Source organism: Macrotis lagotis, chromosome 6 (genome assembly GCF_037893015.1).
Source record: "Macrotis lagotis isolate mMagLag1 chromosome 6, bilby.v1.9.chrom.fasta, whole genome shotgun sequence".
Classification (NCBI taxonomy): Eukaryota; Metazoa; Chordata; class Mammalia; order Peramelemorphia; family Peramelidae; genus Macrotis; species Macrotis lagotis.
Window position 1 is genome coordinate 203,489,815 of NC_133663.1, and position 26,985 is coordinate 203,516,799.

General features: G+C 36.2%; 1 protein-coding gene across 1 annotated transcript in view; it reads right to left on the bottom strand.

Annotated features, from left to right (window-relative positions):
* Window positions 1–576: 576 nt before the first annotated feature.
* The window catches only part of LOC141492312 (ADP-ribosylation factor-like protein 13B), a 63,615-nt gene continuing 37,206 nt past the window's right edge, over window positions 577–26,985 (bottom strand). Inside the window, exons 6-11 of the mRNA XM_074192782.1 lie at window positions 26,653–26,761; window positions 25,336–25,558; window positions 23,671–23,787; window positions 13,828–13,944; window positions 762–830; window positions 577–587 (exon numbers count right to left, since the gene is read on the bottom strand). Of these exons, the coding sequence (XP_074048883.1) occupies window positions 577–587; window positions 762–830; window positions 13,828–13,944; window positions 23,671–23,787; window positions 25,336–25,558; window positions 26,653–26,761 (646 nt within the window). The remainder of the gene's footprint in view (window positions 588–761; window positions 831–13,827; window positions 13,945–23,670; window positions 23,788–25,335; window positions 25,559–26,652; window positions 26,762–26,985) is intronic.

Consider the following 26,985-nt stretch of genomic DNA (forward strand, 5'->3'; position numbering starts at 1 on the left):
AGAAGGCCCCAGGAACTTCATAATTACTGTGATCTTGAGCAAGTGACTTAACTCCATGGCCTTGCAAAAAACAAACAAAAAAATGCAAGAGATACACTTATCATGTTCTTTATCTACAGTATTTTCATTATTACATGTAACACTATACAAAGTCACTGCCTGATCACCCCTCTCCCCCAGCAAGCCTTCAGATTTATAGAAAGAATTATCTTCATTTATGCTCTTTTCTCCTTCAAAATCTCTAAAAATTATTTCCTAAGTTCAATAAGTAGCAAATTAACAAACATCACAGCTTCTTGTCCAATCTGCAAAAAATGTGGGCATTTGAAAATAGTAGTTATAAGAAAATTCTATTTAGACATTCAGATTTTAATCCTAAATTCCTCAACTACTTCTGCATAGAACATTATCTTAATATTTTATATTCAAAGTCCACAGTTACATGAAAGAAGTCATTTAACAGACAAAGAACAACATATTACCATTAATTAAGGCCTTTTAAAATATGTTAAAGTCATTCCTCCCCCCCAACAGTTTTAGAATAATTATTATGGTCAAGATTTAGTTGGAATATTTTTACAGCTGCACTTAAAGAATAACAAATAAAATTATACAGATACAAATGTTAAGAGGGAAAATTTTACAAAGCTCAGAGCAAAAGAATCAAAACAGATTTTCAAAATAAAATATTAGCTTGTTGAGCTAATATGTGTAAAAATAGAGAAGGAATGCAAATAAGAAATAATGATCCGTTGCATTACCATTATGATGAGTTTCAGCAAGAGGTTCGAGTTTTGGAAGTCTGGTGACTCTGGAGGTTTCCAAGCCAACTGAAGGAAACAAAAAGTTTCACAGTGCTGTCAAGTTATGGGTCTGCCAAGAGTACTTTTTTCATTAGAAATTATGAATAAACTTTACGGGCAAATAACAAATAATGACAATTCTAAATTTCTATCATTTCACCTGTTTTAAATGGTCTCCAATTTATATTTTCATTTAAAGGCAATACATTTTCCTCACATATACTAAAAGTAAAAAAAAAAAATCACAGCATTAGGTAGAAAGACCTTTCCTATGTAATTCAGGGTAACTAAGAAAATTGCCAAAAGAAATCTACACACTCAAAGTTTAGAACATTTTAGAGTCAAAGAAGTAGTTTAAATTAAGAGATGCTCTCTATTATTGTCAAAATAATATCAGGCAATGTGTCAAAATTATACAAGCAAATCCACATAACTGAGCTAAATGTAGTAAAATATTATAGCAGATATTTCTGGCGTGGTAAAACATTCAAAATTGAGAGGATACTCCTCAAAAGGGAAATTACTTAACAAGCTAGAGTATATGAATATAATGGAATATTATTTCTCTGTAAGAAATGATGACCAGATAGATTTCTTAAAAACCTGGAAAGACATACATGAACTGATATTGAGTGACGTCAGGAGAACAGTGTAACCTTCCCAGCAACGCTACAGTTCTCAGCTCTGGTATTTAGCCCTTCTCAGCATTATAGAAATACAAGACAATACTAAAAGATTGGTGATGGATAATATCATCCACATGCAGAGAAAGAATGAGAAACTAAATGCAAATCAAAGCATGCCATTTTCACTTTTTAAAATTTGTTTTTGCTTTTTTGTTTTTGTAGTTTTTCTTGTAGCAAGCTAACTAAATATCCAGCTCTCCCCTTCAACACCCTGACTTAACTGTTTGAGTTTGCCATACTCTTAACCCCAGACAACACATTATCTGGTGGCCTGGTTCATAAATGTGAAGAAACCTTAGACTCAGTCTACTCCAGCTGACCTGGTCTAAAGAATTTTCCCCTCAAATATCCACCGGAGGAATGGTATATGACAAGGTCCAGTTTCATATGAGTACATGTGTTTGTAGTGCATGCAACTACAGAAGCTAAACTTCTTCCCTCCTGTATGTTCTTCCCAGACAAATAAACTAGTAGTTCTTACCAAAACTCTAGAATAGGGAAAAGACAAAAGGATTAACCTTTTTAATGACACAATAAGGTTTTCATGCACATATTTGAAAAGAGAGGGGATACCTCAGAGCAAAGAACTCCCCTTTTAAATGTTTAGAAAATTCTAAAGCTACTTCAACCCTGATAGGTGTCAGTCCTATATTGTAGAAGCCACCAGAGAAGTGATTCAGATATAGCTGCAGTTAGTAGGCTGGTTGACAGCCTATGACATCCACCCAATTTAATCCCTGAGCTCCCTGAATCTTACTCTTCCCCTCCTATAGCTACTTCTCAGGACAGGTTATAGCCAAAGACAGGGGATTAGTTGTCACTATCTGGGTCATCCCAGAGGAGAACCAGTGGAAACTTATTTTTGAGCAGCACTAGCTTGTTTGTAGGAAGAAATCTCCTCTATAATTCTTTAAAGTCAATTTTTACAGGCTACAAGGCAGTTCTAGTTGTGATCAGGTAAACTTGAGGGGACAGCTAGACCAACTTGAGTCTTAAAATCTATGCAAAGAAGAGGTACTTATGGGGAAAAGTTAGCAAAGAGAAGCATCCATGGCCTCCCTGTAGGAGTGTTATGATGCTCCTTGGATTTGTGGACACCTTGACTATCTCAGTCAAAGTGGAAAATTGAAGGACTCAAAATGAGGAGATCTCAAAAGCTCTTTTGAAAGATTATTACAAGTTTTGACCCCCCCCCCATTCTTTCCAATCTGATAATGATTTGCTTTTCTTTTCCAAGCAATTCAAGCCCCAGATACTAGTCATCACTTATTTCCTCCACTCAGCCTGGGGAATAGCACATTTCATTGAGTTCTAACTAAAGTATGTCAAGAGATATAAGAGGACTGGTTAAAGATTCTCCTGATTCAGTTGCTAAAGTGCTTATTGTCCTCCAGGGAAACATTAGTATTAGGCAATTTGAACTACTTTATGGCAGGATATTTCTGACTTCTGATATTCTCACAGAAGTAGATCATCACATCATTACTCAATTTACACCAAAATTAGATGCTGCCATGATAGTTCTCTATGAATATGACAAGAAATTCTTGCCAAAACATAGATCTAATTATCCTGAAGAGGCATCATAGGGCTCTCCTATTAAATCCATGAGAAAACCCAAGCAACTAATCCATTGAATTAATTCCATTTTGTGCCATTATTTCTACCCCAACAGCAGTAAAACTGGAAGGTTTCCAATACTCATGGGAACCATTGGGAGAGTTGACTATCTGTTGAAGAAGGCTCCTAGATGAACTCTGAAGGTAAGTCTCTGCAGATGCATATTCTTACAGCTTAGACTTTTAGAAACATATTCCTTTCCACTGCCAGTCGGTCAAGTCCCCTATGTTCCAATTATTGATCTCTCCTTTCTCGATTTCTCCATAACAAGGGTTGGATCTGACTCTTCCTAATTGGAATTCTAATGCTCTGCTTCAAATAAGAAACTGTAAAACAGGGCAGATTCTGTGACTACCACCATTCTCAAGAAACACACTTGATAACCCCCTTTGCCCTCTCCTTATCCTCTGGGAATCCAGAATATATTCAACTGTGGATCTCCCTGGTCTTATTAAGAGTCCATATGCTCTCAAATCTATTTCCTAAGATCTTTGTTTCAGGGCTGGAGATGTTCAGGAAAGTTCTATTAATTATGTTTCCGCTCATGCTATTCTGAATGGATTTGGCAGCAGCAAAAAAAGGTCCTCTTTTATCCATTTATAATTCCCACTGAAGTACCTTTCAGGTCACACCTTATCCAATTACAATATTACCAAAAACATACCCAGGTATCTTCCTGGTGTCTACAACACATCCTTTACAGGAGTGATCAGGATGCGGTCTCTCCTGAATCAGACTACAGGATTGCTTTGTGCTCCCCCACCACTTTCTTTCTAGTGCATCTGACTCCAGTGTCAACCAACCACCAGGGCTTATTCTCAGCTCTTGGTGTCTATTCCTCTTATCAGTCTCTGAATCAGAGCATGAGTATTCCCTACCATGAGTATCTAAAGTAACACTCAGAACCAATATTCCCATGCAAAACTTGGTTTTGGGGAAACTATCCTATGATCTCTAAGGTGGGCAAATATTTGCTCCCCTAGTATAGAGACTTGAAACAAAGTTGTACTCTCTAACCTAACACGTTATTTCACTCCTTGTTAATGACACCTCCCATGCCCTTTCTGACATACAGGAGTCACTGAACTCTGAAAAACTTGGAAAAATTATTATTGCTTAGGGTGATCTCCATACTTATATTCAGGTGGTTTCTGTGCTCCAGACAGTACATCTTGTTGTATGTATATCAACAGCTTGCATAAAGTGGAACTGCACATCAAGAAAGTCCAAGAGGTAACATGTATGCAAGCCCCATTTTTCCACTCTGGAGTCTTCCTCCTCCTCTGCTTGGGGCTCCTGGTTTCTCTCCCTATTGGTTCCCATACTTTGATACTTATCATTTTTCTCTTGCTTTTATTTTGTCCTTCTCCATTTAAACTTGTCAATTAGGGGACAGCTAGGTGGCACAGTGGATAGAGCACTGGCCCTGGAGTCAGGAGTACCTGGGTTCAAATCCGGCCTCAGACACTTAATAATTACCTGGCTGTGTGGCCTTGGGCAAGCCACTTAACCCCACTGCCTTGCAAAAAAAATCCCTAAAAAAATACAAATAAACTTGTCAATTGTTTCCTCTTGGATGTAAGCAGCAAGTCTACAACTAGTTATTTCAACTCAATACCAACCTGGACCATATCTTACCAGTCTACCTCCTACTAATGCTGTCTCCAATAACTTTGGGCTACAATATATTTCCCTTCAAAAGGCTCTAAAAGGAGAGGTAGGGCTACTGTGACAACCCCCTCTTTTTCTGAAACAGTGACAGAAGACTTTGACTTTTGCCCCAGTTTCCAGATGAATCTGGGCTCAAATAATTTGAGAGGCAATTATTAGGTAGGGGAAATCCTGGCACAGAAATGCTGTAATCTTCATGTTTTAAAACAAAATTGTTTTAAAAACAAATGTTTTTAATTTTACTGCACTGCAAAAGTGTTTTGCCTTTTGTATTGTTTTTAGTAAACCCCATTTTGCAGTAAGTTAGGTAACAAATTCTTAAGTATTCCATGTGTTTATGAAAATCCTAAGCCATTCTGAACTTAATGATAGTTGACCATATGCCTGAACTTGGTCATGTAAACTTGTCCATGGGAACAGGCAAAGGAGATGCTACTCATTTGCAGGAGACTGTACCTCACATTAGATGTTACCATAAACATCTCCCTCATTCCTCCAACCAGAGAAAGTGCATATGAAAGGGGTCTTGCCCTTTCTTTCCTCTGTGACAACCCCAGACAGCAGGTTACACTATTTACTACTGTTAAGTCTTCTCCATCTGGCCACATCTCTTAAAGGATCCTTAATTCCCCATAAGAGGTTTAACTGACCAGTGTTTCCATCACTTGTCTATTACTTAGTATAACTTTTAATAAAGTTCTTCTGTTCTTTACCCTTGTACTCCAGAGACAGAGGATTCTAAGTATTACTCACCAAAAAACTAACTCCAGTTGGGACCCAGTGACAAAGTGATTCTTGTAGTTTCCCAGACAACTGAAAGAAAACCACAACACTCAGAGTGCTGTCAATTTGTCAAGGAGACCTCTCCTGAATGTATCCTTGTCTCATTAGGAATTATGAAAAAACTTTAAGGTCAAATAAAAAATAATGAATGCCAATTTGAGATATTTATTTTTATACTTATTTTAAAAGTTTCCAATTTACATTTCTAATTGTATTTTATATAAATTTTCAAATATTAAAGGAAAAAAATTTATCACAGTATTTGTTAGAAATTACTTTCAAATTTAATTAAGGATCACTAAGAAAAATGGCAAAGGAAATCTATACACTAAGTTCAAGCATTCCTAAAATCTTTAAGTTCCATTTGGAGCCAATGAAATTCAATAATTTAAAAATTATGTACTTTTAATGGTTGCTTAAAAATATTAGTCATTCAAGGTGGCTAGTTGGCACAGTGGATAAAGCACCAGCCTTGGAGTCATGAGTACCTGGGTTCAAATCCAGTCTCAGACACTTAATAATTACCTAGCTGTGTGGCCTTGGGCAAGCCACTTAACCCCATTTGCCTTGCAAAAAAAAAACAAAAAAATTAGTCACCTTGTCAAAATTATATAAGCAAGTCTACATAAGTGAGCTCTAATTTCTGGAGTGGGGAAAGTATTATGTATTATAAGTCAACAAGTCAACAACTGACATATATATCAATTCAAAGACCTTTAAAAGAGAACTTGAGGAAAAAAACACAAAGTTAGCTTCCTACTTTTTCTATAAGGATAACAATTCTGTGTGTGGGTCATTATGACTTGTTATTATTTGGATAAAATCAAAAGCCTGTTAATTTATTATTTAGAAAACATTCAAAAATGTTCCCCCTGCCCAAACACTCATCAGGGAGTGTATATGGGAGTGATATCACAGTCTGTGGGTTACAGTCTCTAACACTCATTGGTGCTACACAATGACTTCTTTTGAACTTGCTTTTTTATTTGGGACATTTAAAGAGAATATAAATATAATGACAAGAAAAGGTTAATTGACATGATAAAGTCAAATAAGAATTTTTTAAAATAGTTATTGGTATTCATATGTTATCCTTCTCCCATGTTTCATTAGAAGATGGAAGTAACCTTGTGTCCAGAAAACAAAATTCAAGTTCTACTGTGTTGTAAACAAGCTAAAATGGTTTTTAGGGCAGGTCTGGCTTTCTGACTTTAAAGTTTACCTTGTAGAGATTGGAAATATTTATTGCTGAACAGTGAGGAACTGGAGATGAATTTAATTTTGTCTATAGTAGGTCATGAAGCCTCATTATAAATTGTAGAAAGATTTTAGTCTTCCACAAAATAAGATACCTAACCTGAATCTATTTTCCATACTGGCAGCTCCAATCATTTTAAAGCTCCCTTGCATTGATCCTAACATCATCTTAGATTAAATATCACAAATGTAACCTCTCTTCTACACAACAGCTCTTTAAACTTTTGAATACAGAGATCCCACAATTCTTGCCACTTTGTCTCTTGTCTTAGCTAAATAAATGCATTTTAATGAATATATTATTCTTGTGTGATCATATTTCTCTCCTCTTTGTTTTTCTAAGGAGAGTGTTCCAACTTTTAAAACACTGCACCAGCATGGTAGTATACACCTATTCTCCAAGTTAAATACAGGTTTGGGAAAAGATATGGGTGAAATGAGGCCAATGGAGCACTGGAGTTTGGAAGGTCTGAGCTGCAGTGAGTTATGGGAGTCAGTAAGATTCTTTAGTATTAATAGTGTGAGCTCATGGGAATAGAGGCCACCACATTCCCAAATGATGGAAAAATTGGTACAGGTAAAATAAAAGAGCAGATCAAACCTATTTTGTTGATTATCTTTGCAATGCACTTTCAATCTTGGAAAAAAGGGAAGACATGGTGTTGTAAGACAAGAGTGTCACTCATAAGGGAACACACTACAAGCAATATAGCCTAATCAAAATGAAGTATGATGCCCTGGATGTCTATATCATATTTTCCTAAAGTAATCTAAATATTTGTAATTGACTCATACTAATGTCAATCTCCAAATCTCGAAGGGTTCAAATAAAAAACAACAACAAAGGCCTCTAAAACATTTTAATTTCTTTCACTGCTATTAAATGCTACTCAAAACCTTTCTAGTTTGCAAGATTTACTAGTTAGATCTCATGCTCAATAGGTATAGCCTCTGTAATGGTATAACCACCTAAATACAAAATATTCTTATTAATTAGAAGCTTTTTGCAAATATAATGACACAGGGACATCTTTTTCTATAATGAATGAACTGTGTTTAGCCATATATCCCCACCTTGGGGTCAAACTCCAAAGATCCCAGGATTCCTGAAGAGACACATGATTACTTAGAAAACAACAAAAATCAACATTCTCTGTATTGCATTATACTTTATTTTATCAAACATAGTGTATACTTTTATTTATTTCATCAAACTTTTCCCAATTACATTTGAATCTAGTTTTGTTGGAATGAGTCAGGTTGGAAGAGAAAAGCTAGGCAGGGTATGCTCTCCCCAGTTTCCCTTGGAAACAACATTAAATCAAGTGACTAAAGGAATTCTGGATTGATAAATTCCATTAAAAAAGAAAGTGAAAGAAGTTTTCAGCCCAAGATAACTTAGGAGGTGTCTTCAAGAAAGGTCTGTCTGACTTAGGCCAAAGGGAAGTACAGTTCAATGCAGGGATTGTCCACGCAAGCCAGTCGAAGGAAGCTTCTTAGGCCAAGCACAACAAAGTGACCAAGCCCCCACAGACCTGGCTCAGAAGGCCAGTGGAAGAACAGGAAAGCAGGGAGACCTCAAGCCACAGGACAGTCAGCAGGAAAGTGCTAGAGATCTATTGACCCCTATATCCCAGAAACAAAGCTCATCTTTTAATAAAATCAAGAAAACAAACAAACTCATAAGAGAACATCAATGTCAAAATGCCTAGGTTCAATGTCTCGATATGAATTGATTCCAAGTCCAAAAAGTCCACTTGGAAGAGTTCCAAAAAAATTTCAAAAATAATTAAATGACATCGAAGAAAATTTGAAAAAAAAACCAAAAGGGAGTCATGCAAGAGAATTCTGAAAAAAAGAATCAATAGCTTAGAAGAGAAAACACAAAAACTGACTGAAGAAAAAAATCCTTTGTAAGTACAATGGGACAAAAGGAAAAGGAGGCACAAAAGCTAACTGAAGAAAATACTTCCTTAAAAATTAGAATTTTGTAAGTGGAATTTATTTATGAGACTTAAGGAATCACTCAAAATCAAAAGAATGAAAAAAGAGAATAAAGTATGAAACACCACACTGGAAAAACAAATGACCTGGGAAACAGATCCAGGAGAGTCAGTTTAATAATTATTATACTACCTAAAAGACAAGATGAAAAAAGAGTCTGGTTAGCTCTTATTTTCCATACAAGAGGATAAAATAGACAATGAAAGAGACTACCAATCACCTCCTAAAAAAAAGACATTCCAAAAAGAAAACTCCAAGGAATATTGTAGCAAAATTCAAGAACTCCCAGGCCAAGGAGGAAAAAGTGCAAGAAACCAGAAAGAAAAAATTCAAATATCAAGGCGCCAGAAACAGGATTACAAATGATTGGGCTCCTATGACATTAAAGAGTTGGACAGTTTGAAATATAATATTCCAGAAAGAAAGAGTTTGATTACAACTAAGCAGTAATTATATACCTAGCAAATCTAAGTAAAATCATTCAGAGAAAAATATGAACATGAACTGAAAAAGATACTTTCAATCTTTCCAATGAGGAGACCAGAACTGAACAGAAAATTTAATCTTCATATAAAAAACTAAAGAGAAGCTTTTATAAAAAAGGTAAATTAGTACATGAATAAAAAGGAAAAGGTAAAACCTGGTATTCTATAAGGTTAAACTTTGTTTACATTGCTACATGGGAAGAAGATACTTGTAACTCTTAAGAACCGTATCCCTATTAGAGAAGTAAAATGGAAAGAGCAAGTAGAGGGCTGGGAATAAGTCGACTTTGTTGTGGTGATTAAGAAAAAATTAAAAGGTGAAAACAACAGGATGGTGATGAAAGGACTGGAAAGAGTGAGGGAGAACAGGATAAATTATATCAAATGCAGAGACAGTAAAGGAAAAGAAGGGAGGAGGTAAGGATTGTTTGAATTTTAACTATCATCAGATTTGGCATAAAGAAGCAATAACGTACAGACTCAAGTAGGTATACAAGTCAGTTAACCCCATTGTCTTGCAAACATCCTCCCCCAAAAAGAAAATAATTGAACTAATAAATAAATAAATCTAAGTGCTGTTCTTATGATAGAAAAAAGTCCTCTAAAAAATCAAAGAACATATGGATAATTTGATTTAAAAACAACAAACCCCCCCCAAAAAAGCAAATTACCAGTATCAAAAATTAATAGAGTGAAATCATCTATATCAACCAGATGAATATTTATAGAAAATGATCATGCCTATGACAAAATACTGAGGGACAGTGGAATTTACAAATGAATTCTATCAAATATTTGAAGAACAATTAATTCCAAAACTATAGTAACTATTTAGGAAAAAAGGTGCCATCCTATCAAATTCCTTTTATGAAAAAAATGATTCTGCTACCTAAACCAGGACAAGCCAAAACAATGAAAGAAAATTATAGACCAATTAATTTTAGGGATGACATTCCAATGGACAAGATAATACAATATAACCTGGTGAAATTCATATCAGGAATGCAGGAATTATTAGCATAATTGATATTACCAGCAAAATTATTAGCATAATTGATCATAAAAGAAAAAGTTCTATGATTATCTAAATCCAAGCAGGAAAAAGCTTCCTACAAAATGTATACCCATTCATATTAAAGGAGTTTAACTTAAAATGATAAAAAGCATTTCTCTAAAACTACCAGAAAATTTCTGTAATAGATAAGCAAGAAGCATTTTTGAATAAGAAGTTTCAGGGTGAAACAAGGATGTCTATTATCTCCACTTCTTATTCAACATTATACTAGAAATGGTATAGCACTCTTGCTTCCTTTTTGATCCAGCAAGACCTCTTCTAGGTCTGTATGCCCACAAGAACACAAGAAAGGGAAAAAGACTGACATGAACAAAGATATTTATAGAAGCTCTTTTTGTAGTCGTGAAGAAGTGGAAACAGAGAATGCCCATAAAAATGACAAAAAGCTGCATCAGCTGTAGTATTTGAATATAATGGAATATTATTGTTCTATAAAGAAATGATGAGAAGTACGCTTTTCAATGGTGGCATGAGGACAGGAATTCTCAGAAACTTGTCCCTAAAAAATTCCCAAAAGCCTTCAAATTATGACTCTAGTCAAAATGTAGATGGGCAAAAGCTACAGAAAGACTGAGCAATGCAAGTTCCCTGTACAAGACAGCTTATAAGATCCACAGGAAAGGTCTGTTTTACTGGTACTGGGGACTGAAAAGAGCCACAGTGCAGCCAGATCCAGGAAGCCCATGGGTGGGTCCCTGGGGGCACCTGGATCTCTCATAGAAGGAGCAGTTTGCACAACTCTCAACCCATGGATCACCAAGGATGGTTTGAAGGGGTGGTGAGAGAAGTCTGACATACCAGAGTGAGCATGGAGTACTCAGAGCAGCCTTGTGGTGAGAACCTACAGGATGAACCCTTCCTCACAGCTCTAGGGCAAAGGGAAGGGGCTTGTGGTCATTCATAAAACAGAGCACAAAGCAGGAGATCAGTCAGAGCCTCTCATAAAACCTTGGAGGAATTAAGGTGTTTATGGGGTGATCCCAAACCCCCAAAGCCTTGGAAGTGCAGTAAATCAGTCTTAGGCTAAGAAAATGAGCCAACAACAGAAAAAGAATCTGACCATAAAAAATTTCTTTAGTCCCATGGAGAATCAAAATACACACTCAGAAGATGACAAAGTCAAAGCTTCCATATCCATAACTTCCAAGAGTAATAGGAAATGGGTTCAGGCTATGGTCAAGCTCAGAAGAAAACTTTGAAAAACAAGTAAGGGAGGTGAAGTAAAAATTGGGAAGAGAAATGAGAGCGATGGAAGTAAATCATGAAAACCAAGTCAGCAGCTTAGTGAAAGAAATATAAAAAATACTGAAGAAATAACATGTTAAAAACTATTTTAGGCTTAGGTCTACTGGAAAAAAGCAACCCAAAAAGCAAATGAGAAGAATAAAGGCCTCAAAAGCAGAATTGATCAGCTGGAAAAGGAGATTTAAAAAAACTCTCTGAAGAAAATAACTCCTGCAAATGTAGATTGGAAATACAAGAAGCTGATGATTTTGCAAGAAATAATGAAACCATAAAATAATACCAAAAGAAGAAAAGATTAGAAGAAAATTTGAAATATCTCATTGGAAAAACAACTGACCTAGAAAACAGATCCAGGAGAGTTTTAAAAATTATTGGGTTACCTGAAAATCATGACCAGGAAAAGAGCCTAGGCTTCATCTTTCAAGAAATATTACAGTAGAATTGCCCTGAGATCCTAGAAGCACAGGGAAAAATAGAAATTGGGGGAATCTACTAATTACCTCCTGAAAGAGATCCAAAGAGAAAAACTCCCTAGAATATTAGAGCCAAATTACAAAACTCCCAAAGTCAAAGAGAAAATATTACAAACTGCCACAAATATGGTATTCCAGAAGGCAAGAGTTTGAATTACAAATGAGTATCAACTACCAGCAAAACTGAACTTCCTCTTTCAGGGGCAAAGATGAACTTTCAATGAAACCGGGGGCTTTCAAACTTTCCTGATGAAACAACCAGAGCTTAAGAAAAGTTTTAGCTTCAGGTATAGGATTCAGGTGAAGTATAGAGGGTGAATGGGAAAGACTAATTACGAGGGATTTATTGATGATGAACTGCACAATTCCTGCATGGAATAGAAGATTAATAACTCCTATGAACCTTTTCATTTATAATTGCTGTTAGAAGGAGCATATATAGATAAGGAACAGGAGGGAGTTAAATATAATGGTATAATGTCATAGAAAGATGGAATCAATAGGTGATAAGAGGAGTAAGGAAGGGAGAGGTAGAATGGGCTAAGATATTTCACATAAAAGAGTCAAGAAAAAGTTTTCTGATGGAATGGAAGGGGTAAAGGCAAGGAGAAATGAGTGAGCCTTCATTCTCATTAGAAATGGCTAAGTGAATAAATAATATACACACTCCATAGGGTATAGAAATCTGTCTTACCCTTGAGAAAAATGAGAGGGAAGTAATGGGAGAAGGGGTCGAGTGGAGAGAAGAGAGGGAAGATCATGAGAAAGGGTAATTAGATACAACATGCTTCTGAGCAGGGACAGGGTGAAAGGAGAGAAAGAATAGAATAAAGAGGAAGTAGATAGGAATTGAATGGCAGGAAATACAACTAGTGATAGTGACTGGGGGAAAAGATATAGAAACTTATTCCCTGATGGACTTATTAGCAAGAAGGCAACTCATGCCATACACAGAGCCCATGGAATCCAAACAAGGCTGAAGTACACTTTTCCCCCCTCACTTCATTTCTCTTGAGGTTTGTCTATCTTTTGGGGGGGGGTGTATGTTTACTTTCACAACAAGATTATTGTAATAATATGAAAATAAATAAACCATAGAAAATGTAAAGAAGAAATGAGCAGGTAGATTTCAGAAAAAAACTTGGAAAGACTTGAATTGATGCTGGGTGAAATGAACAGAACCAGGAGAACAGTGTGCACCTTAATAAGAACACCATGTAATGATCACTAATTCTAAAAGGATGACGGAAAAGGCTATCCACATCCAGATAAAGAATCTAAACATATATCAAAGTATATACTATTTTCACTTTTGAACATTTATTTTTTTGCTCATTCATTTCTCATAGTTTCTTTTCTTTATTCTGAAATTTCTTTCAAAATTTAAATAATATGCAATCAGATATTTTCAGTAATTGCTTTAAATAATATTAGGCAAGGTACCAAAATTATACAGACCAAATCTCACTGAGTTCTAATGAATGGTGTGAAAAACAGTATGGTAAGGAGTCCCAAGTCAACAATTCCCTATTATATATAGCAATTAGTTCAAAGACCTTTAAAAGTGAACTTGAGGGAAGAAACATAAAATTATCATCCTATTTTAATGCTCAGGGAAAACATTGTACATACTAGGGTTACCATGATGAATTTTTTGGAAAGAAGAAAAAATATGCCAATTTAGAACTTAGAAACTGTTCAAAACTGTTTTTCCCAATTACTCACCAGGGAGAGGGGATGGTTGTGTTGCTACAGACTGTGTGCCAGTGTCTCCAACATTCATTGGTACTATCCAATTACTTCTTCTGAACCAGGATTTCTTACTTTCCTTTCTAGCCAAATCTAAAGGCAATATAAATATTATGACAAGAATAAATTACGTAACATGATAAAAACTATTATAAATAAAGAAGACCCACTTTTTAAAATTCTAGTCTACTGTTACTCATGCTCTATCCTATTCTTATATTTCTTAATAAGATAAAAATGGCATTATACCTATGAAAACAAAATTCAAGTTCTGCTGAGCCCTATAGAGGTTAAAAAATCTTTTTAGGACAAGCCTGGCAAAAAATTTCCTTTCCTTGAAATTTATACCTTGCAACCTTGGGAAATGTTTATTGCCACACAGTAGGGAAAAAGGCAATGAATTTATTTTGGGTTACAATAGCTCACTATGTATCATTTTAAGGTGTATGAGGATTTTAAACTGTCACAGAAGTTACCAGTCCTGAATTGACTACTTTGACTCATTTATCCTATCCATCAGTAGCATCCTTCCATTGACCCTAAGATCTTTTAATCACAAGTCTAATCTCTCTTGTATTCAACAAATTCTCACTTTTGAATACAGACATACCACAATTTTTCCTGCATGTTCTCTTTTCTCAGTTAAATAACCACATTTAATTCGATAGATTCTTGTGTGATGTAGTTTCTCTCCTAATGGCCTTCCTAACAACTGAGTTCCAACTACTAAAACACAGCACTAAGTCAGGCCATATACACCTATTCTCTAAGTTAAATAAGGGTATGGGAACAGAAAATGGTGACATGAGGCTGAGGGAGCTCTGGAGTTTGGAAGTTTGAGCTGCAGTAGGGTATGGCAAGCAGGTGGTCACATTTTGTAGCGTTTAATGTGGTGAGTCCTTGGGAAGATTGCTTAAGGAGAGATAAAGTGGAGCTATCTTGCTGATCAGGTGAAGGATCTAATCAGTCACCTTTGGCATATGGGAAGACCAAGTCTTTTAAAAACTGGCACTCAAAACTTAATGTATTACTTCAAATGTAGTCTAACCAGAATGAAGTATATTGTCCTGATTATGAACATGATGTTTTCCTAATGCATTCTGAAATATTTAACTGAATCATGCTAATCTCAGTCTACCCAAAGACTCAAGCAACATAAAAAACCTAAAAAACTAGAATTTTTTCATTACTACCTTGTACTTATAAAGTTTATTGTTTGAATCCAAGTATAAGAATTGATAGGAATTTCTGCTGAAAGCATCAACTATTTCTATTTACTCAAACTTGATGATTTATTGAAATCATTATGCATCTGTTTTGTCATATTAGCTTCATGTTTTCCACAAAAGTGATGAAGCCTTCCATCTATTTAGTTAATTAATGACTATACAGAGTGAATTGTCAAAGCTAAAGGAAAAATACTAGGATATTTTTGACTAGAAACAACCTTCCATACTTGTATGAATCTCCATTAATTAACATCTTTTGTTCAGTTAAGTGCCTAGTTCTAAATCCACACAATTGCACACTACCATCAAGCCCACATCACTATATCTCCATGATGATTTTAAAAGCGATAATGTTAAAACCTTCTTGGTAAAATCCAAGCATATTATGTGATAATTCCTGATGCACCAATACAGTAAATGACAAAGAAATGGAGTTAGAATAGCAATGAATTCATCTTAAAACATTTGTACTTATTCACCTCTACATGGAAAAACCTGTTTCATGATGTATTTCAGCTTTTGCAATGGATAGTAAGATCACAGGTGGAATTGATTATCCCTTTTAAGACAACCAGAAACATGCTTGCCCATTTGTGAAAACAGAGGTTTAAATTCTATTTAGCTCAGGTGATAAGGAAATGCCATTCCCATGTGTCTTGAATGGATGGCTTGATTCTACATTCACATCAGTATTTGAAGAATTTGAAATTTCATTAGAGGGATTAATCTTTCCACTAAGAGAGAATTCAATCACAATCCAATAACAAGAACCTAATTCTCAAAGAACTAGAAGAATACAATTATAACTCTCAGACAAATAAAAAGTACACAGTCAATCACTGGGTTCACACTCAGAGTCATTCAGGTTTGACAAGACTTACCAGACACAGTTCAAGCTCAATTGGAATAGCCTTTGTCAATTTATATTAATCTAAATAAAAGCTAAGACCAATGTAGGATTTTAGTAGAGATGAACTGTAACTAATTAGAATGTTTTCTCTAAATATATTGAAACATGTACAAAACTCATCCAATAAAGTATGAATTGTATTTAGCAATATAGTCCAGATAAAGTCAGTGATATCAAACTCACATACCAAAATAGTACTTGATTTCCCAGGAATCATGTATTTACTTAGAAAACTACAAATTTACATTCTTTGTAGTGTATCACATTTTTATTTTATCAAACATTTCTCAATTACATTATAACCTAGTTTGCAGCACTCAAGGTTTTTTAAAAGAGCAGAGCCAAGATGACAGAGAACAGTCAGGAAATACATGAGCTCTGCCCTCCCCAACTTCTCTTAGAAACAGTATTAAAGTAGATGGCAGTGTAGAGTTAGCATGCTACTTGAGCTTTTCCCTACACAACTTTGAAGATCACTCACAGAGATGAAATCTACAGATCCCACCAAAAAGGAACAAACAAGTGCTCATCCCTGGACATGATGGATTGATCTTCAATGAAGATCTGTCTAGGTAGCACAGTGGATAGAGCACCAGCCCTGCAGTCAGGAGGACCTCAGTTCAAAACTGGCCTCAGACACTTAATAATTACCTAGCTGTGTGACCTTTAGCAAGTTATTAACCCCATTGCCTTGCAAAAGCAGAGAAACAAAAAAAAACCAAAAAATTAAGTTCTATCTCATAGGAGGTAAAGGGGAAAAGTCCCCCAGCTAGGCAGGAGAGCAGGAAACCCAGCTATTGGCTTCAAGCCACACAACAGTCCAGGCTCATGTTCAGCCAGACAGCAGTCCAGGTCCTGGCTCAGATGGAGAGCAGGCCAAAAGAGAGGGGCCCAAACCCAGGCAAGGTCTGAGCCCTGGGAACACTGAAGCAACAGAAAGGACAGGGCAGGGAACAAACCACACAGAGGCCAATCATGGGCAGGGAGGAAACAAACCTCTACAGAGGTAGTGCCTGGGCCGCATGGGCAACACCTTGCCAAGGGAAGAGACAGGGAACTAGATCCTGGTCCAGTACAAAATGCTTGGGACTACACTCCCTGGAACTCAGGAGCAGAGCTCAACTATCAAAAAGAGCAACAAACAAAGAACAAGAGTGTTGACAATAGAAAACTACTACTCAGATAGCAATGATAAAATAACTCAGAAGAAGAAAGTAGGGACAAATGACCTACATGGGAAGTCTGGTGGGAGTTTATAAATTGAATGCAAATCCAAAATCTGGTGGAAGAGATAAAAAAAAATTGTAATACCAAAAAAGAGAAGAAGAAAAATGGAAAGAAGAAATGAGACTTAAGCAACAGAATTATATAAAAAAAAATTGACCAATGGAGTCAATACCTTTAAAAGTAAAAATGAACAAATGGAAAAAGAAGATAATTCATCAAAACATAACATTAACCAATGAAAAAGGAAAAGTGAAACCTAACTGAAGAACATAAAATATTAAAAATTAGAATTGGAAAAAGACTAATGACTCTGAGACAACAAGATTACATTAAATAAAATCAAAAGGCTGAAAAAAAGTGTGTTTTAATAACTTAAAAATGAGATTCAGGAGAGATAGTTAAAGAATTATTTGTCCACCTCAAATCCTAAGCCAACTGTAGAGTCTGGAAAATATCTTTCTGGAAATTACCACGGAAACCTTGAACACTAGTTCAAGACCACAAAATAGTCCTTGAAATACACCTTCAGAAAGAGATCCCAGAATATCACAGCTAAATTCTAGAATTCTCAATTAAAAGAGATGATACTGCAAGCAGGCAATAAAGCACTTTTAGTACAAAGGAAGCACAATAAAATTTACACAAGTTTTTATCAGCTTCAACATTAAAGGATCAGGGGACTGGAATAACATTCTGGAAGATAAAGGACCTTGGATTGCAACCAAGAAATACCTATCCTCCAAAATTCAGCATATTTTCCCAAAGAAAAGACAGACATTCAATGAATGAAATAAAGTAAAAGGACTTTAAAACTTTTTTGATAAAAAGACCAGAAGTATAGAGAATAATACTTGTACATGGATCCCATTCCAAGTAAAATATATAACAAGTGTAATGAACCATAAGATCAAATATATTTATAGCAGCTCTTTTTGTAGTGACAAAGAATACGAAAATGAAAGCATGTCCATCAATCGGGAAAAGCCTAAATAAAACAAGGTATATGAATGTTATGGAGTATTACTGTTCTGTAAGAAACTATGAATAGCATCAAGTTTAGAGATCAAAGGAAAGAATTACATGAACTGATGATAATAAAAGGATCAATATGAAGAGAACATTGTACACTTTAACAAGAATTCTTATACTTATACTTTATACTTTAATGAAGGAATTGTGACTCTATCTCAGTGTATCCCAATTTGTTAGACCCATTTTAATCAATGATGATATTGTAAAAGGTGACTTTTAGCTTTCCTTAACCTAGACCAGTGCTCTGTGTATAGCAGACAATTAATGAACATTTCCTTAACAAAAATTGAAAAATAGGAGTCAAATTTAGAATATAACTCATATTTATATATTTAACCAACAAATTCAGTCTGAGAAAATATTGTCCAACATTTATAATAAATAAATATATATATATATATACATATATATATATATATCATCCATAAACATACAATCTGAACAAAAAACCTTGGGAAGAAAACTAAATGAAAATATATGACAAATTTGTGAAGAGTTATTTTAATTCTAGTCATGATATAAACATTTAGCTACTGTATTCATACCAGAGGTCTCACCTAGTTGATCTTTTTCACCTTGGTGTGGCTCAGTATCCCATTTTCTTCTCCATGTGCCCTGGTGATGCCACTGGGGAAGGGTCTTTGAAATGGCAGCCATCTCTACTTTGGCTGTTTCCAATATCTATTTCTGTCTCAGCCTTTTATTTTTGTTCTGTGATAAGTTTTCAGAAGAGTGCTATCCATCTCTTGCCTCCATCATCTCAGCTCTAGCTTCCTTTTGCTTAAAGTTTTTCCAAACTTGCTCCCAGGTTTTAGCAGGAGAGAAACTCTGAGACAGTGGGAATTTCAGAGGATTTCTCCAGGAATTAAGGCAGAGTGACAGATCCCAGGGGACAGGACTATATTCTTGGTAGTCACTCCCATCCTGTCCAGTCAGAAAGCTGGTGGAAGGCCTGTGGGTGGGTGTGGACAGTACACTTCCCAACAGGTGGCATTCCAGTTCTCAGCTAGAGCTCAAAGGATCCTCTTTGGGGAAGATTTGTTTTTGGAGACTTTGTTAGGGTTGGGCAGCCTCTAGCTCCTGGGCTCTACCATGCTTAATTATGGGCACTGTGAGAACTAGAACAACATGGCGGGTCTCATTGTGTACCAGAGAGCTGCCCTTCAACCTGTGTTGTGTCCCATTGGAGGAAACTTGACCTTTAAGCCCCCAATAAGAAATACCTTGTAGAATGCTGTCAAGAGGATCAGCCCCAGGATAATCAATAAGATCAGGATCTCTGCCTGATCCATGGAACTCTAGGACATGGGACAAGAATGGAATTAGACCACTATTGTAGGCAGCCTGGGTGACAGTAGAGGTCCGCCAAACTCAAGTCTTCATAGGCTCTTCCCTGGGCCCTGACTTTCCTCCTTCTCCAGAGGACTGACAGGACTCTCAGCCAGACTCTCATCACACCCAGCCCAGTTACTGTAGATATGGAAGTTCAACTTATCAATACTCTCATAGAAACTGGGGCAACTTACTTCTGTTAAGTCATACTCCTGAACTTAACTCTCAACCAATAAGATTATGGGGACTGAAGGAAGAGAGAGAGGAAAACCTGGTAGGTCAGTCTGAGGACCTGTTATTTCAAGATGGCCAGACACCCTCCCAGACACTTCTGACTTAACTTGCTGGCTCTGTCTCACTCTTATCCTAGCATCCCTTTTTCTCCCTTCATGAGCTAATCTCTCATTGGGTGAAACTGAGAACCCAATTCTCTCTTGTTAAGTCTCCCATATCCCTTTGTCCATTAAAGACCATCTCATTACTTCTTAGACATTTGGGACATGGTAAGCCCAGAGGTTTGAGACAAGGGAATACTAGGATGGGTCACTAATGCCACCCAAGTTTCAGTTCATATTGGACTCTAACACCTTCTCTCAAAAGAAGCAATATCCAATTAAACCTGAAAGATGAAATTAGTTAAAACCACTGATAGAAATTTTTCTGCAATGTGGATGAATGGTTCCCTTGAGTTGCCCTAAAATAACCCCATTATTTCTTTTTGAAAAAGTGTGTAATCTCAATTAGTACAAGATTTTAGAATTAATAATGAGGTAATTGTGCCAATATAGCCTATTGTTCCAAGGATAATAACATCCTTACCCAAATTCCAGGGGATACAAAGTAATTTTCCACCCTGGATCTTTTGCATTCCACTTCGTGAGGACTTTCAACTTATTTTTGCTTTTGAATGGATCCTACCTGGCAAATCTCCACAAGAATTAAAGTGGAGAATACTACCCCAGTGCTTCAGAGATAGCCCTTACCTGTTTGACCAGACTTGAAGAAAGGATCGATGAGACTTAGAGCTAGTGACAACAGTTTCATTCAGTATGTAGATGATATTCTCATCTGTAGCCAATTCAAGAAACTGCTCTGAGAACTATAAGACAGACCTTAAATTCCTAAACTCTTGGGTTTCTCTAACAAAGTACAAATAGCTTCTCTGTCTGTGAAGGATTTGGGTCATGAGCTCACTCAACCCTCCCATTCTCTCACACAAAAGAGCAAACAATTCTGTCTATCCCTACCCCAGTTACTAAAAAACAGCTACACATCTTTTTGGGAATCTGTGAATTCTGCAGATATCGAATTTTGAGAAGACTGCAAAAACTCTTTATGATTCAACATAGGGCCCTAACAATGTACCATTATACTGGGCTCCACATGAAGCAAAACCTTTTGGGATGATGCTGTTTAATCTCATCATGTCCCCTGCTTTAACTTTGCCTAACATAGAGAAGCCTTTCACTCTGTATGTTGATGAGAGAGGTTTTAAGCACTGGATCCCAGACCAGTAGCTTCAGAAGAGGTGCATCCAGTAGTCTCAGGATGGCTGTCAGGCCCCTGGGCTCTGGTTGCAGCAGCTGTTCTGATGGAGGAAGCATCCAAACTTGCTTGGACTAACCTGTAGAAGTCGTACCCCCACGCAGGGTGCAGTGTGTTCGGGAAACTGAAGGCCATCATCCATATCCAGGGGTAAGCTAGTTACATATCTAGCTCCCCTCCCAGACACCTCTGACTTAACTTGCTGGCTCTGTCTCACTCTTATCCCAGCATCCCTCAACTCAAACAATACATCATCTGGTGGTCTAGTTCATAAATACAAGGAACCTTAGATTCAGCCTTCTCCAGTTGACCTGATTTAAGGGATTTTCCCTTCAAGTATCCAGATGAAGACTGGAACATGAATAGGTTCGGTTTCATATTAGCACATGTAAGTAAAGTAGGGTGTGCATTTGTCAGCCTCCATAACACTTAAGAAGCTAAAGTGCTTCCCACCTATGTCCTCTTTCCAGAAAGCTATGTTAGTAGCACTTACCAGAGCACTGGAATTGGGGGAAAACAAAAGGAAAAACATTTTTTACTTGTCCAAAATATGACTTTAAGGTTTTCATGCACATATATCAAAAGAAAGAGGATACCTCACAGCAAAGAACTTTTCTTTTAAACATGTTAAAAAATTTCTGAATCTACTTCTGTCCAAGAAGTTTTCAATCCTATTTTGTAGAGGCCCCTAGATTCAGACAGAATTGTAGACAAAAGGCTGACTGACAGTCCATCACACCTGCTTCTTGAATTCTTCAGCTCCATGAATCTTCCTCCCCCTCCTACAGCTCTCAGGAGCAGGCTATAGCCAAAGAAAGGGGATAAAATCCCTCCCTTTTGGGATTGTTCCACATAACCTCAGGCAAAATGTGGGCTTTGGGAAAACATCCTTTGATATCTGTCTAAGTTGACTAAATATTTGCTCCCCTTCTATGGAGACTTGAGACACAAAGCTATTATCTCTAACCTACCACTCACTATGTCACTCCTTGCTAATGAGACATCCCAGGCCCTTTCTGACATACAAGAGAGACACTAAACTCTTTGGTAAACTTTCTTTGGGAAAATCATTATTGCTCATGAATATTTCCTTGATTCTTAGGAGATTTCTGTGCTCTAGCCAATACATGCTGAAACTTCCATAAAGTGGAACTCTACACCAAGAAGTTTTACAAGAGGCAACATGCAAGCCCAACCTTCCATCCTGCCCACTCCCACTTCCTCTTCCTGGGGCTCCCAATTTCTCTCCCTACTGGCCCCCATACTTGTTCTAATTCTCATTGTTTTCCTTTAGCTTTTATTTGGTCCTTCTCCATTTTAAACTTCTTGTCAAATTTGTTTCCTCCAGATGTAAGCAGAAGGTCTACAACTAGTAGCCTCAACTGAATACCAACCTGTACCTGATACTGACAGTCCACCTCCTTTGGATGCTGCCTCCAAGAAATTCAGGCTAGAATGTATTTCCCCTTCAAATGACTCTGATAGGAGAGAGGCCTAATGATATGCCCCCCTCCAGTTCTGAAATAGGTTACAGAAGACTTTGACCTTTGTCCTATTTCCTAGATGAATCTGGGCTCAAAAAGTTTGAGGGGGAATATTAAGGGAGATCAGGGCATAGGGAAATACTGTCATTTTTGTTTTGTACTGGGCACAAATATTTTCATTTTATTGTACTGTTAAAGTGTTTTGCCTTTTGTATTGGCTTTTGTAAACCCCATTTAGTAGTAAGTCAGATAACAGACCCCCTTTAGGTATCCCTATATCTTTCTCTATGTCTGTGCAAATCCTAAGCCATACTGAACTCAATGGTTAGATATGCCTGATCTTGGTCATGTAAACTTGCCTTTGGTGGCAGTTACAGTGGCTACTACTCATACTACCTCACCCTAGCCTTTACCCACTCCCAAACTAGGTTTTAACCACTCCATACACACCTTCCCTATTCCTCCAACCAGAGAAAGTGTATTTCAAAAACCCTTGTCCTTTGTTTTATCTCTCTGACTCATCTGGGTAGCAGCCTACACAGTAGTGTATATAATAGTACTGCTGTGACCTGTGACCCAACTGGTCACATCCCTTAAAGAATCATTAACCCTCTGTAATAAGTTTAATTGACCAGTGGGCTCTATTATGTGTCTATGCACCTTTATTATTTTTTTCTCTTCATTGCCCTTGAACCTTGCAGGCTCAGAGGGTTCAATGAATTCCTCACCTAATGTACCCTAACTCCAGACTTAATCAAAAAACTTTTAGTCAATGTGTCAACATTATACAAACAAGGCTACAGAAGTGAGCTCTAATAAATGGTAGTTGAAAAACACTATTCCAAGTTACTCAACAATTTAGCATTATATATCTTCAAAGATCTTTAACAGAGAACTTGAGGAAAAACTCACAAAATTAGGTTCTTGTTTTCTGTGAGGATGTGAGGATAAAGATCCTCTGTGAGTGGGTCACCATGACTGATATTATTTAGACAAAAAACAAAAACCTGCTGATTGAGGACTTAAAAACTGTTCCAGAATGTTTGTTCCAAATACTCACCAGGTAGTGGATGTGGAGATGATTTTACAGTCTGAGGATCAGATTGGCTAGCATTCATTGTTGTAACACAGTGATGCCTTTTGAACTTCCTTTTCTTACTTTCCTTAATAGGGACATCTAAACAATATAAATAATATGAAAAGCATATGTTAATTAGCAAGATGAAAACTCTAACCTTATAAGAAGATGAATAACAAACTTTTTCAAACCATGGTACTCATGCATTATTCTATTCTTATATTTCATCTGAAGATGGAAGTGGCCTTGCATGCCAGAAAACAAAATTCATGTTCTTCTGTGTCCTACACCAAGCTAAAAAGATTTTTAGGACAATCCTGAAAAAAAGTTTTCTGACTTTGAAGTTTACCTTGCTAAGTTTGGAAAGGTGTATTGCTGAACAGTTGGAACCAGGAGTTGGATCTAATTTGGTTTACGTCAAGTAAAGTCACCAGGTGACTTTCAAAGGTGGAGAAAGATTTTAGTCTTCCACAAATGAAGATTCCTACCCTGAATCTACTACCCTTACTGACAACTCCAATCAATTTGTAGCTCCCTTGCTTTGATCCTAATATCTTCAATATCTTCTTAGTTTAAGCAACCTCATTGGACTACCTAAAAGCCAGTATCAAAAGAGAGCCCAGACACAAACTTATTCTCAAGAAAAGGACAAGAGGATAAAAGTGTCTTGTAAAGAATCCAACAATCACCTCCTACAAGGGATTCCAAAATAATACTCTAAGGAATATTGTAGACAAATTCCAGAAGTCCAAGATCAAGGAGAAAAACAGTGCAAGCCTCCAGAAAAAATCAGCTCAAATATCAGGAGTTACAGTCATGATTAGAAAGGATATAGAACATACTAACATTTAAAGACTGCTGGGCCTAGATGATGATATTGGATTACAACCAAGAATTAACTATACAGTCAAACTCAGAATAATCATTCAGGGAACACTATGGACATTAAATGGCATAGGGGACCTTCAAACATTCTTAATAAAGAGACCAGAGTTGAACAGAAACCATGATCTTCAAATACAAGACTAAATAGAAGCATTTTATAAAAACATACTAAAGAAGGAAAAACAAAACAAAAGAAAACATACTATTCTAAAAGGTTAAAACTTCTTTACATCTCCACATGGGAAATGTATATTTGTAACTCTGAAGAACTGTGCCTCTATTAGACAGTAGGGAAATAAGTTGACTTTGATGTGATGATTAAGTAAAAATTAAGAGGTGGAAAAAACAGAATTATACTGAGAGAAGTAGAAAGAGTGAGGCAGAATAAGCTAAATTATCTCTTAGAGTAGAGGGAAGGAAGGGAAGAAGTAAGAATTGTTTCAGCCTTACTCTCATCAAATCTGATAATTAATAAACTTGTGTATATTAAATTCAGAAATAAGTGTCAAAATATAGCATAATACATATTTATAAGTTTGACTAATAAAAACCAGTGTGAGAAAATATTATCTGATAGGGAAATTTTAACATATATGCCCTTTTTTCTTATTAAAAAAAAGTTATACATACATCCAAAGAGTTTGAAGAAAGAGAGTAGGAAAGAAAATAATATGAAAACAGAAGAGAAATTTGTGAAGAGATACCATGCTTACCAGACATGATATAAACATTAAGTTACTATTTTCATAGCAGAATTATTACCAAGGTGGTCTTTTTCACATTTTTGAGGCTCTGTGACATTTTCCTTCTCCATGTGCTCTGGTAATGCTGTCCCTGGGGAAGAATCACTGAATGGACAGCCTTCTCTTATTTGGCTACTGGTGCCAACCTGACTTTGTGTCTCAGAATGTTCTGCTTGTTCTGTGCCTGTTTTCAGGAGAAGGTTGCCCAGCTTCATCTCCATCCCCTGGCTTTTTCTTTCATTCTAACAAAAGCAAAACACAGCACCCTTACTAGTACAATGTGTTTAATGTCATTATAAAAATCTAAAGGAGCAAGTCTTAATAAAAACTGAAAGAGAAAAAAGGAAAAATTTCAGTCTTTTAAAAATGTGAACGTTTCAAGAAATAAGAGATAAAAGACACTCCATATAACCCCAAGAAAGTGAAACTAAACTCTAATAAGAATGTATTCCTTCTTTCATTATAGCTGTTTTTGAAAAACACTAGCTATTTCATAGAAGATATTTTTGAACCAAGTTTTAGGAAGAAAAAGTCACCCAACATTAAAATAAAACATGGACCACATCAGTCTATGTAGAGATTGAAGAGAAAAGTAAGACTAGAAGCTGCCAAGAACAAGAAGTTATTGAGATATACAAAAGGTTATGTAAGATCTCAGTCCTAGTAGATGTCACACATACACACACACACACTCAAAGAAATTAAATTAAATTCAAAGAATTCAATCTATAAATAAGTATCAGTAAAAATTTTAGGCTACTAAAATTATATTCCCAAACTGATATTCAGACACATGAATGTATATAGTAGTTTTCAATGTACCTAAAAAATTTGTAAATTTTACCATCAGCAAGACAGAGGGAAAGCAGAAAGACAGAATACTTAATATCTTAAGAAGAATAACATGATTCTGAAATATAAGAGGCAATGGCAGGAGTTTGTACACATTACATTCATTCCCTCATTTCGCTTCACTTAACTCTCAGTTCTTTCTGACAAGCATACTTTCCACCTTCAAAGTTCTGGGAGTATGATTTATTTCATTAGTATATACAGATCTCCCACTGAGGAAGGCACTTCTGCCAATGCAAGGCAAAAACCTCTCTGTAATGAAGTATCATTAAGAGTTGGCTGAACATTTAGATGTTAAGTGACTTCCCCCTGCATATGTCAGGGCCTCTATATATCAGAACAAAACTAGGTCTTTCTGGCTTTGATATCAGCTATCTGTTCACATACAGTATACCATTTCTATGACTTTCCTTCCATGTTCCTCTAAAACCTTTTTATATGGAATTTGGCTTAAAAACAAAAATTCCATTGTCATTATACATACTTCCATGATTACTTCATTAATGGGCCGAAAAGGGCTGACAATAAATGGATCAACATCCATTCCATAATCCGTTATTTTATCTGTGGTAAAATCTCCCTCCTCTTCTTCTCTGTTAGATAAAGAATTTAAAAAAAGATCTCTTGCTCAAATGTCTGATTATATGAAACATCCAAAAAAGTTACATTTTTTAAAATGCAAACAATTTCACATAAAAGTTATTTGTAATTTACCTCTAGTCATCTTTCAGGTTTTCAAAAATACTTTTAGTCTAAGCCATGTGATAGTCTTGTGCATGATTATCTCTGTTCTGTTTCCTTATTCTAGAGTAGGCAC